The following is a 12,201-nucleotide window of genomic DNA, read 5'->3' as shown; positions in this document are numbered from 1 at the left end:
AGAGGATGGATTACGGCAAAAACAAGCTTCGTCATCTGCAGCACTCTGTAATGTCTATTTTTGTAATTTCTACATTTCCCGCTAGAGGGCAGTGAAAGCCCCACATCCAACTAGTCGCGAAGAGAAGAAGAGTAATCTCCGATTTGTGACGTAATTGCTTCCTCACAACCCTCCATCTTTCACTAGCGCATGCTACACTGGACCTTTAAGCAGGTTTGAGAAGAAAAATAATTGTGGATGTTTCTCGGTTTATGGTCGATGTGTGACGGAGCCGTGACACGCCGTTAGCCGCGTCCTCGCCCGCTCCCGTGTTGTGTTTTCATTCGTGCAGCCGCAAAGCGGGACCGCACACACACACACACACACACACACACACACACACACACACACACACACACACACACACACACACACACACACACATATACAGCTGTCTATCTGAACATTTTATCACCGCAACATCTCGTCTCCTCAATTCGGCTTTTACAGTGATGTGATTTGCTTGTTTAGATGTACCACTAATTCGTTTGCCTGTAAACTTCAAGGTTAACGCCTGGTGCTGTTGAGCTAGCGTCTGTCGACAGCGGCAGCAGCAGCAGCATGCTAACTCACGGGAGATAGACAAAACATTGGTCAGTGTATTTTCCTCTCCTCATTCTGCAGGGGTGATCATGAATCAAGAAAAACTGGCAAAGATGCAGGCCCAGGTGCGGATAGGAGGAAAGGTAAGTCGATACTCTGCTGATAGTGAGTAGGTGTTCGAGACACACATTTACAGTACTACCGCAGTCAAGTTGCTTTGAGGTTGGCGTGTGTGGGTTTTTAAGGTGAAGCAAACAGGGAAGCGGCGTCATATGGAGACCGTCGAAACTGTGGCGACACGAACCAATTATTGCTGAGATAATCACTTTCTCACTTAAAAAAAAAAAAAAAAAACGTGGAGGTTTTAATAGGTTATGTAAGTAAATTATATCGTTTATTGTACTTTTCTTTTGTCAGTTGAAGGCAGTTCTACTGACACCTTTACACAAATATTTGAACGGTGAACCAGTTCTGAATCATGTGACCTAATACAGTATGTATACACAGGATGCTGTTACTATGCAGAAAAGAAGAAAAATGTCCTAGCAATACCTAAATGAATTAATACATTGCTATATTTTCATGTAAAAAAAATACAATTTTAAATGTTGATTTTTTTTTTCTTAACTCATATATTGACAATCTTTTCCATTAAAAACATAATTACGATTAATCAACAACTTTTCATGCTGTTGGAGACTGCTGCTACCTCTTGCCTGTTCTCTAAGAAATGTGCATGCGTTGTAGGGCTCTGCACGCAGGAAGAAGAAGGTTGTACACAGAACAGCAACAGCGGATGACAAAAAGCTGCAGAGTTCATTGAAGAAGTTAGCTGTGAACAACATTGCTGGAATTGAGGAGGTAAATGGGCTAGCCTTACTTTTGAGATAGCTTAGTTGCTTGTTTGTTTAAAAAAAAAAAAAAAAAAAAAAACGAGAGAAAAGAAAAAGATCAACTGGAGTGATTTTGACCCCTCAGGTGAACATGATCAAAGATGACGGGACCGTGATCCACTTTAACAACCCTAAAGTTCAGGCCTCTCTATCCGCCAACACCTTTGCCATCACGGGCCACGCTGAGACCAAGCAGTTGACAGAGATGCTTCCCGGTATTCTCAGTCAGCTGGGAGCAGACAGCCTCAGCAGCCTGCGTAAACTGGCAGAACAGTTCCCTCGGCAAGGTGGGTACTATCCCACTGTACGAATTTCGTACTTTAGAACTGAATAAAATATCAGGTGAATTAAAATCATTACATTTATTTTTCTACCCTTTTTTCCAAAGCTCTTGAAAACAAGGCTCCAAAGGCAGAGGACATTGAGGAAGAGGACGATGATGTTCCAGGTACTGGTCATTAACACGATAAGCGAGCAGTGTCGAAGCTGTCAAACATGTGATAACGATCATCACACATGATTAGTTTTCTGGTCAATCATTAAAGAGCTATTTGCCTTGACTTCCACATTAGAACACATTACAAAGAATTGGGTTTTTCAAGTGTGATGTTTCACCACGTTTTGTCCTCCAGATCTGGTGGAGAACTTCGACGAAGCATCAAAGAACGAGGCAAACTGACACACGGGGAAGACAAACTCCACAAATACTGGACTGTAATAACGCGAGAGACCTTCTCTGCTGTTTTTAAGCCAAGCCATCCAGACATATCAGACACTACTACCCCAAACACCCGTGACCCCCAAACCCCCACAAAAAAAACAGACTTTTTGAAAAAAATAAATTAAAATCCATGGCCTGCAGATGTCCAAGTCTGAATGGCTGGCGCAATTATGAAAAAAAAAAAAGAAAGAAAGCTCTGGCTTTCAAGGTAAATGGCTAAATCCACTCACAGCATTATCAGTCATGTACTGAACAACCGTGGTCAATAAATAAAGTCTTAAGGTTTTTGTTTTGTTTTTTGTTTATGAAACAAAATAAAGTGTTTTAACATTTTACGTGGTGTGGCTGTGGTCATTTAGAATGTATTTTTCTCTTCAATTTGCACGGCAACATTACAACACTAATTAACTGATACCAGCTCTGTACTGTAAAGACACATCATACATTATAGCAAGGTATGTATGTGCACACGCTGGCTGGTAGGCTTTCCACATGTGGCGTATGGGGGCTGCACATCATCCCCACAAAGTGGAGATGGACATTGGTGCGCACCTCTTGAGTTTTCCTCAAAGAGCCGCAGAGACGCACAGGGGGAGGAGGAGGAGGGGGAAGAGGGAGATCACAGGCAGAGGGGTACAGAGAGGCGAAATCATCCCATCCTCCGCTGCTGAGCAAGGTGCTGCTGCCCGAATTCTCCTCCTCCTCCTCTTCCTCCCCCTGCTCCTGCGTCTCTTCCTCGGCAGCTCCAATGTGACAGCAGGGGGGGAAGATGCTGAAGTTCTTCTCCGCGCGGGATGACGACAACGAGAGTCTTTTGGGGGCAATAACTGAAGGTGAGCCGCGTTGATTTTACCGGCGTTCGTTCTGCGCCTTCGTGTTTTTGTCACACACCAAAACCGCTGACACAGCACGGCATCGCCTGTGAGGCGCGCGAGTGAGCGCGCGCGGGCGTGTGTGTGTGTGTGTGTGTGTGTGTGTGTGTGTGTGTCGGTGCGTGGACGCATTTCCACGCGCGGTTATCCGCAAACGAGAGAAAAATACGAAACGGAATAAAAAAAAATAATAATAATAATTTAAAAAAAAAAAGCTCACCGGGCTCGCGGTGTGTTCTGTGAGAGCGGGATGCGAGGTGAGTGTCGCATTGCCGCCGCCGGCCTCGCGCCTTGCCCGCGAGCAGATTCAACATTTTTTTTTTTTTTTTTTTTTTTAATGCACGTGTGTGTGAACGAATGCGTCAGCGTCCCGCGAAGCGATCGCTCCACTCAGCTGCATCGCAGGAGGAAGCTCACAAAACAGAGGAGCGACAACACCGGCACACATGCACACACATTTTCTTCCGTTATTATCATGATTATTTTTGATTCGCCCTGCCTCCCCTCCTGCAATGACCGGGTTCAGCCTCTCCAATCAAATGTTTCCGTGAAGAGCCACAGCGGCGCAACGATGCGGCGCGTGTGCGGCGGATTTCTGCGCTTGTTTTGAGTTGTGTTTACAGTCCTGAGTCATAACTGGTCACCACCGACCGATCACCGGCTGTTACCAGCGGCTCCGGATTGCGCGGACTCGCCGCTGCATTTCCTTTTGCTCGTGTGCAGTAATGGCTCTTTGGTGACGGCTGCTCGGTAATTGGCTGTGAGCAGGCGAGGGTGATTACCTTCATGGGGAAGCTCTTCATGTTGAGGCGATCAATGAAGTCTTCATGAGGCAACTCGCTCACTGGGCTACATGGAGCTGCAGCGAGAGCCCTCTATAGATTTAATGGTTCATTTGAAGGCAAAGTGCTAGTTCAGGTGATCAATGGTAACTTTTACATATTAACCCGCACTCACTGGTTCATCTGTGTTTTTGGGCATGAGCCAGCCGGCGTGCCACAAAAGGACCGATACTCAGCTGCAGAGCAGGCGGTGGTGAGCATCTATCATCTGTATAGGTCCTCATCCAGAAGAGCCAATTAAACTGAGACCTGAGACTGAGACTATTGAACTTTTTGTTCCCTGTGGTGCCAATTATACTAAATATTTTTTTGCATCAGTGTCGACGCCACAACAAGCCTTTACCCCCATTTTAAAGGCCAAGTGTGTAACAGCTCCAAATGGTCCATTGCCATCAAATGGAATAACAATACACAACCTATCCCCCTATCCTGGCTCTCTTTGAGTAACGAACAACCATCAGCACACTCACATTCACATCTATGGGCAATAAAGAGTGGCCAGTGAGTCCTGCATGCACGTCCTGGAAAACTGAGACCCAGGTTGAATATGAACTCACAACCTTTTTGTTGACAGGCCAAGCCACTGCATCTTATAGACACCCTACCAATCACTCCCTAATAGATGCAAGATCAAGTGAGACGTCACAAAATAAGAAATTACATTAACAGTGTTTGCATTGTGCTTCCGTATCATTAGACACTAAATCTTACACACTGCTCCCTTTAAACTAGATGTCGTTCAGTTTGCCTTGACTCACCTCTCAAGGGCACTGAGTCAATACAGCCTTCAGTGATGACTGAAGGCCGACAGGACAGGGTCAAGGCATAACGTACCGCATGCTTTTAAGCGGCCAATTAGCACATGCAACCGCAGCTTCTTCACCGAGCGCGTCATTACCGGGCGAGGATGCATGAAGAGCGCACGGAGGTCCAAGGCATTAAGTGCGTATGGTCTCATTGTCACAGATGAAGGGGACATTCCTTCTCTTCACGACACCAACCACCACTGGCTGAACAGACCCTGCCTGCTGGTGCTCAAGGACGGTGGCGTGTCCAAGGGAGGACTAGGTTGCAGCCAGATACAGCCAAAGACTCTGACAGACACCTCCTCTGAAACGTCAGGTCAAGGCAGGAGCGGGCTATGTGCGCAGAAAACACCTCACCACCCCAATAAAACTGGCCCTGAGCTGCAGGAAGGCAGCTGCACTGTGACCGCCATCTCCACATGGAGCGATGGCCGCTTCGGGGAGTCATCCAGCCCGTTGGCTCTGAGCCCTGCTGAGGCCGCATGGCCTGAGGAGGAGGAGGCATCAGAGGAGGAGAGGAAGGTCCCGCCTTTGAAGGAGGACTCTGTGATTGAAGAGAAGGAACTGGAGGAGAGCGGGCTGGAGCAACATGAGCAGACCTGCAGCTCGGAGGCCACGGCTGCACCCTCGCATGAGGGGCCGCACGACGGAGAGCTCGAGACGGTCAGGTTTGATGGAGGAGACGCGACTGGCAGCAGAAAGTCAAAGGAACAGGAGGGAGCAGCGGGGAGCTGTGCGGCCACCCCTCCTGATCCCGACAACGCATCAGAGCAAAGCCCCACTGGTATCCTGTCCCAAGACCAGGGCGCCGTCCTCGGGGAGGTTGCTCCAGTGTGGGTTCCTGACGCTCAGGCGCAGGTCTGCATGAAGTGTGGCGTGAAGTTCACGTTCACAAAGAGGAGGCACCACTGCCGTGCCTGCGGGAAGGTGAGGACGTGTCCGTGCATAACATTTAGTGTAATCTTTTTGAAGGTTTCCCAGTAGCCTTAAAACATGTGTGCATATCGTTTTGTGTCAGGTTTTCTGCGCACTTTGCTCCAATCTGAAGTTTAGACTCACACATCTGGATGGCAAGGAGGGACGCGTTTGCATTTCCTGTCACTCCACCCTAATCAAAAGTAAGTCCTAACATATTGCTTTTTTTACTCTTATGATATTAAATAAGTAAACTTTGATATCTGCTCCTCAGGGACACCCCCTAGGATGAAAAGGAGGGTGTGGTTTGCAGATGAAATACTCAGTAAGCAATCCGAGTCGGCTCCGACCACACCACTCAGAGGGAAGGTATCATCACCGCTGATGACGGAAGTGCTGAGCGGCCAGGTCAAAAGTGCCGCGGGTTCACCACAGCTTAGGAGAGCATCGCGACCATGTCGGACCAATACTAATGTGAGACACCCTTAACTATGACGCTGGACATTTAAGATGATTTGGTTAAAAAAAACAAACAGGAAAACACAATTGTCTGTGGGTCTTCCAACACACTTAATGCTTTGCACCCTTCCTCCTCTAGGAGGCATGTGGTCCTTATGGGTGGGGTACCTCAGCTTTGGTGAGCAGCTCGGCCAACCTCATCCCCATGGATGGTCTGCCACCCATCCTCACCTCAACAGGGGTCAAAGGAGGTAAGATTTCTTGAGCACGGAAAACTGATTTCAGATATCAGGATGCGGGACCTTCTTTTCTGGCTCAGTGGCACAAGACAGGTGAGGGCCAGCGTGAAAACTAGATCACTGAAGATTTAGGACTGAAAAATCAATGGCAACAAAAGATGTCGTATAAATGTAAAATTGCATGCATTAACCAATTCAGTAAGAAGAGCTACTGTTTACTTTAACAGGTTAGAAACCAATGCAAGTCAACAGTTTTTCTGCATCTTGCAGGGTTGGAGGAAAGCCTTCAGGGGAAGTGACACTATATTGATTGGTGGATCAGCTGTAGCAGACACTATAGTGTAACGTCAGCATTCCCCTGTTCCAGCAGCGTTTCTGAGGCAAGATTTGATTTCAGGTCTAGTGAGACACCCGGGGGTGGGGGTAGCTGGCAGTGGAATAAAGATGCATTACAGAATTTCTTTACCGACAAAAGCCTATAAGGCTAAGTAAGAGTGTAATGTATTGGCGACACAATCAAGCTCAACACCACTGAGAGCCACAATAAAGCAAGAGCACCATTTTTTTTTTACTAACCACGTCAACATAATCCTCATGAAACACTGCCTTTAGCATATTTGTCAGGTAATCCAGCACATTACTGATACACGGGCCAGGATTTCATTCACCAAAGGTTGAGGGCTCTTCTTTCGGTCGAATGTCTTGAAGACTTTGGGGACGAAGCCGGTGCATCTCCAGAGCTGACACAATAACCAGTGCGTTGAGTCTCGGGCCCAGTTTGCTAATAGCAGTTAGCCACTTTTTCTCCGCGTTCAACCCACGGTGATTCTATCCAATTGGTTTTAGTGAGCACAATGCACTAACTTAGCTTTCTTTTCTAAAGTAAAGTAAAGTAAGTTGCGCCAGTGAATGACCTACTTCCCTAATTTTGGTTTTGAGCTGTTTGCAATAGCAGCGCATTTGAGCGGGCGTTTGATTACGTTTCACTCTTTTAATGTTAATCAGCGGCAGTCGGCACCTACATTGGCGCCAACACGGCACATTGAAATGGCGTTGCTTGAGTGCAATGCAGAATTTACATATGTTGCCTGGAGTCTTTTCTGGCGACAGCAGGTGGGGCTGTGCCCAAATTCCTGCATTGTTATTTTCTCCCCCAGACTACACAGTGGAGGAGCAGCCCTCCGAGATGGTGCTCATCCAGGAGTTGGAGAGTGGAAGGGCCAAGCCAGTGGTGTTCGTCCTCAATGCCAACCTACTCGCCATGATCAAGCTGGTCAACTGTATGTCCCCTCTCCTTGTTTGCTGGGTCAGATGAAGTGATTGTGAGCAATAATGTGGTTTTCAGAGATTCAAATGAATGTTCTATAGATAAGATAATTATCCAGGTAACTCTATTGGTTTCTGGGGGAAAAAATATTTTCTCATGTGTTCATGTTTTGTGGTGAATTTTGCGAAAATTGCCTTTGGTGGCTGAAGATTTATATTTTTACACACTTTTTGTCTGTCATTAAAAAAATCACATCACCTTTAAAGATCAACAGACTATCTTTCTTGACTGTTCCTCCACCTTGGTATTTTTTTATGCATTTTCATCCAAACCAAGACACAACATTTCTTTTTCTCTACTGGACCCCTGAATATTTGCTGTATGTGGGGCAGATGTGAACAGGAAGTGCTGGTGTGTGACGACCAAGGGGATGCACGCTGTGGGCCAGGTGGAGGTGGTGGTGCTGCTGCAGTGCCTGCCGGAGGAGAAGAGCTTCCCTAAGGACATTTTCAGTCACTTTGTCCAGCTGTACAGGGACACACTCACGGGTTAGACTACCCTGTACACATTGTTATTATGTGTTGTGGTTTTTTTTTCTGCTCTAACGTAACCTCTCATGTTCCGCCTCTCTGGATTCCCGCAGGAAAGGTTGTGAAACATCTGTCGCTGTCCCTGTTTGGCGACCGTTTCCTGGGCAGCGAGGAACACGCAGGTTTTCTTTACGTTCGCTCCACCTTGCAGTCCCTCCAAGGTCTACCTCTGCCCAACCAGCCCTACCTCTTTGGCCTGCTGGTGCACAGAGCGGAGGTGGTCTGGGCCAGAGCCTTTCCTCTGCGTCTCATGCTGCGATTAGGAGCAGAGTACAGATGTAAGGGAGGGAAGTCGTCAAACAATTCCTGGGTCTGGAACTCCTTATTAGTGACGCCTTTTGTTTCTTGTTCCAGTCTACCCATGCCCCCTGTACAGTGTGCGCTTCAGGAAGCCGTTGTTTGGGGAAATAGGCCACACCATAATGAGACTGCTAGTGGTGAGTTTGACATTTGTCTGTCCTTCCGTTGCACTCTAAACCCACCATGAATATATTGACCTTTTTTCCCACTGCATGACTTCCAGGACTTTAGGAATTACCGCTACAGCCTACCCATGGTGCCGGGGCTCATGGTGGATCTCGAGGCACAGAGGACCTGCATAAAGATACCAACCACTGGATATAATGAGGCAAAACAAAAACCTTTCTGTTGTTCACAAAGTTAAAACGAGTATACCTCCTTCCTTTAATTTGCTCTCATTTGTCTCTTTTTTAGCTCATGAAGGCTTTAAATAAGTCCAACGAGCACGTGCTGGCCATCGGTGCATGCTTCAACGAGAGCGCAGACTCCCATCTGATCTGTGTGCAGGGGGAGGACGGCCAGTACCAGACACAGGCCATCAGTATCCACAATCAACCACGCAAAGGTGGACAGCAACCCAAAACTCTCATAGAAAATTGATGTTCTGTTGTTTAGACATTTTGTTATGATCCAAGCAGTAGTTCGGAATGTAAATTAGGAATGGAAAAATGCTTTGCAAAGGCTACGTCGAGCCTAACCAAAGCTGCCACAAGGTGGAGCCAGAGGGTAGAATGAACACCTGGCTTGGATTGTTCTACAAACTTTCAAGAGGTGGCGTTGTGCTTTGTGACGTCACAAATGAAACTGATTTCCAGAACTGCACTAAAGACAATGAACAGGTTCAAGTGCACATGGGACCTTTAAAATAACTGTAGATCCTGGGGTGTTTAGATGTCTTGTTTTTGTCATTTTAAATTTCGTAATTGTTTCGACACTGTATTGTTATTTTCAAAAGGGTTTGCCAGTACATATTCATCACTGTTAAGTCCCACTTTGTTTCTGTATTTTTATTGTAGTGACTGGATCCTGTTTCTTCATATTCAGCAGTGCACTTAAAGCGTCTGCAGGGTACCTTGCCAAATCCAGTATCGTGGAAGGTAGGATGCCTGCTCAGAGGTGTCCGCCTCCTCCACCTCCTCTCCCACTTCCATCTTTTACCTGCAGGGAATGCACTGACGAGGTTCAACTTAATATCATATAGACGCATGTTAAAAGTGCCAGCTTTAACACTGGTTCATTCGGCCTGTGTTGATCTTTGTATGTGTGTGTCTGTGTAAATTTAAACAGACTGTTTGTCTAGGCCTGTGTACACGTTGGTGCATGTGCGTCTGGCCGTTGTCGTCCGCTTGTGTGTTGCTCCTGTACGGCTGTGTCCTCTCTCCAGATGGACTAATGGTGCAGATCACTGTGGAAACCATGGCGGAGCTTCGCCGGTCACTACGGGAGATGAAAGACTATACTGTCACCTGTGGCCGCCTTGACCAATCAGACAGCCAGGAACTTGTTTGTGTTCAGTGGGTGGAGGAGAAAAGCACGGCGAACAAGGGGTGAGCGTGGATTGAGGTTCATGTTGCAGCCTCCGACTGAAGCTTTGGTGCTCGACGAGAACAATGTCAGATGTAAAAATAGCTCAATGGAGATCTGACAGAGGGCAGGTACACACCTGCAAAATATGTAAAATGGGTATGTAACAACATCAAAGTCTCACATTAGGATGACGCTTTGATTTACAATAAGAAGACGAATAAATGAATAAAAGTGCTGTTAGCTATTCTGAAACAGTGACTGAAGTTAGAAGTTACTGAAGGCAAAGCAAGGGAAGCTTCACGCTATAAGAGCTCCTGACAGGCAGTGACTGAAGATGATTCAAGGTCAAATCCATGCTTTACACCTGGTGAAAGATTTTTAAAAACTCTCAGAAGTTGCCATTTCAGAAAGGAGAGATCAATAGAAGAAGAGCTATTTTATTAATATGGTATCTACTTATTGATATACAATTGCGCCGCTAAAGTCATGTCTCCAAACGTTTTAAAAAAAGAAAACCTATCAAATCAAAAAGAAGATGCCCTCAGCTGCGCTCAGGTGTGTCTCGGTTCAGGAAGAAAGCACTTGGTGATCTTCACGCCCCCTTTTTACAGACTATGCCGCTTTCCTAGATCTTAGTGATTGACATTCTGTCCATTCACCACCACAATGTGTAAAGTTTTATCTTATCTTTTATCTTTTCTAAAGCGCTGACCGCATGTCTTCCGTGGGTGTTGTGTTCCTCCAGCCATTTCAATCTTTGGTCTGAAGTGCTTCTTTTGTTTCTGTGCCACACAGAATTATAAGCCCCATCGATGGAAAATCCATGGAGTCCATCAGCAGCACAAAGATGTTTCAGAAGTCAGAATACAAAGAAAACGGAAAGATCATCCGCTGGACAGAAGTACGGCGATCCGTTAGCAACCTGGGTCAGACGCTCGGCCGTGTCCTGCCTTTATATTGACCTTTGCCTTTGTTTGGCGCAGGTCTTCTTCCTGCAGAGGGCCGCTCAGCCCAAAGGAGGAGCAAGTGACTCGGCCGAACACAATAGGCTCATGGAGCGGATCGCCCGAGCCTTTTGCCTGGCGCTGTGTCCACACCTCAAGCTGCTGAAGGAGGACGGGATGGCCAAACTGGGCCTGCGGGTCGCGTTTGAATCTCAGGAGGTCAGTGTGGCCGCTTGGTCCGACGTAAAATACAACACTCATGACAGAGATGTGTCTTTTCAAAAGCCATTCTCATTTGTAAAGTACGAAGAAATTTGTGACGGCAACCTTAGAAAATGCATCGCTGCGTGTATGTATTTGTACCTTGTCTGTGACAAAGTACAAATAGTTGGTCATACATTGAGAAGTAATTTATTGCAAGATTGAAAAGACTAATGTGTAACAATTCAATGAATGTAAACAGGAAATATAAATGTTTTAGTGAAAGTCAGCACAGATAACTTTTTAATTGCCTTTGTGATTTTTTTACAATGATGTAATATCTTATATATAAAAATGTTTTACCATTCAACTCCTATCTGTGAGTGTATTTTGATAAATGGTTTGTTTTGATATTTGTAGGTGGGATTTGTGGCTGGAAGCAACGGACTGCCTCTACCAGCTCAGTACCTGAACGCCCTGGATGGTGTACTGACTCCAGTCTTAAACAGCCGTGGATGTAAGCGGGGCGAAGAGCCTGTTGTGATGGAGTTCATCTTTTACATCCTGGAGAACATCACTTAAGAATGCACATGCCTGTTTTTTATTTTAAGTCTTAATTCTTCTTCAACACCACTGACCACAACTCTGTCTCTGAGTTCAGCTCAATAAAAGCGTAAAATAAAAGGGCGAACCAGACCACACGGACGGTCTGCATTCATCTCACTGACTCACAAGTAGAGGCAAAGGAGTAGTGCTGTTTTGGTTCGCACCCTGCCCTGCTACAAACAGACAATCTGGGAACGCATGAGACCTGGGACGCACCATCAGATCAGGGTACCGCATCGCACAACAGTAGCAAACTCCATCGCTTGATATCGTTCACGTCGCCATCTTCAGTAATATTTGCCATATGAAGAATACCTTTAAAAGCGAGGAATGGATTCAACCCCGCAACCTTAAAGAGAAAACAAGAATGACTCGAGGTATGCTGTAGATCTATAGTGACATTTGATGCACACTGAATGAATTCCTAAAGAATGTTT

At 46.2% G+C, this 12,201-nt stretch overlaps 2 protein-coding genes and 1 long non-coding RNA gene across 3 annotated transcripts in view; 2 read left to right on the top strand and 1 right to left on the bottom strand.

The window, feature by feature from the left end:
* The window catches only part of LOC142897203 (uncharacterized), a 29,717-nt gene extending 22,591 nt beyond the window's left edge, over nt 1–7,126 (bottom strand). The window contains exon 1 of the long non-coding RNA XR_012928432.1: nt 6,966–7,126. This is a non-coding gene — a long non-coding RNA (uncharacterized LOC142897203). The remainder of the gene's footprint in view (nt 1–6,965) is intronic.
* Nucleotides 98–2,521, top strand: btf3l4 (basic transcription factor 3-like 4). The gene is made up of 6 exons (XM_076039330.1): nt 98–213; nt 664–725; nt 1,330–1,443; nt 1,561–1,762; nt 1,864–1,923; nt 2,108–2,521. The coding sequence occupies exons 2-6, from the start codon at nt 672–674 to the stop codon at nt 2,152–2,154; spliced, it is 477 nt and encodes a 158-aa protein (XP_075895445.1). The 5' UTR covers nt 98–213; nt 664–671; the 3' UTR covers nt 2,155–2,521.
* On the top strand, nt 2,677–12,146 carry zfyve9b (zinc finger, FYVE domain containing 9b). Its single transcript, XM_076039334.1, has 16 exons — nt 2,677–3,029; nt 4,877–5,643; nt 5,735–5,834; nt 5,906–6,105; nt 6,230–6,341; nt 7,487–7,609; nt 7,989–8,144; nt 8,240–8,464; nt 8,541–8,623; nt 8,710–8,814; nt 8,901–9,051; nt 9,503–9,583; nt 9,871–10,033; nt 10,809–10,914; nt 10,997–11,176; nt 11,579–12,146. The coding sequence occupies exons 1-16, from the start codon at nt 2,966–2,968 to the stop codon at nt 11,738–11,740; spliced, it is 2,778 nt and encodes a 925-aa protein (XP_075895449.1). The 5' UTR covers nt 2,677–2,965; the 3' UTR covers nt 11,741–12,146.
* The last annotated feature ends 55 nt before the right edge of the window (nt 12,147–12,201 follow it).

Source organism: Nelusetta ayraudi, unplaced genomic scaffold (genome assembly GCF_046127955.1).
Source record: "Nelusetta ayraudi isolate G7.1 ecotype Tasmania unplaced genomic scaffold, CSIRO-AGI_Nayr_v1 ptg000059l, whole genome shotgun sequence".
NCBI lineage: Eukaryota > Metazoa > Chordata > Actinopteri > Tetraodontiformes > Monacanthidae > Nelusetta > Nelusetta ayraudi.
Note: the sequence above shows the minus strand (reverse complement) of the source record. Positions and strands in the feature narration are given on the sequence as shown.

Excerpts from the sequence above, each read along its gene's own strand:
- btf3l4 (XM_076039330.1), top strand. The coding sequence starts at position 672 with ATGAATCAAGAAAAACTGGCAAAGATGCAGGCCCAGGTGCGGATAGGA. Across the intron at positions 726-1,329 it reads AGGTGCGGATAGGAGGAAAG|GGCTCTGCACGCAGGAAGAA; the intron begins GTAAGTCGATAC and ends CATGCGTTGTAG. Across the intron at positions 1,444-1,560 it reads ACATTGCTGGAATTGAGGAG|GTGAACATGATCAAAGATGA; the intron begins GTAAATGGGCTA and ends TTGACCCCTCAG.
- zfyve9b (XM_076039334.1), top strand. The coding sequence starts at position 2,966 with ATGCTGAAGTTCTTCTCCGCGCGGGATGACGACAACGAGAGTCTTTTG. Across the intron at positions 3,030-4,876 it reads TTTGGGGGCAATAACTGAAG|ATGAAGGGGACATTCCTTCT; the intron begins GTGAGCCGCGTT and ends TCATTGTCACAG. Across the intron at positions 6,106-6,229 it reads CATGTCGGACCAATACTAAT|GAGGCATGTGGTCCTTATGG; the intron begins GTGAGACACCCT and ends TTCCTCCTCTAG.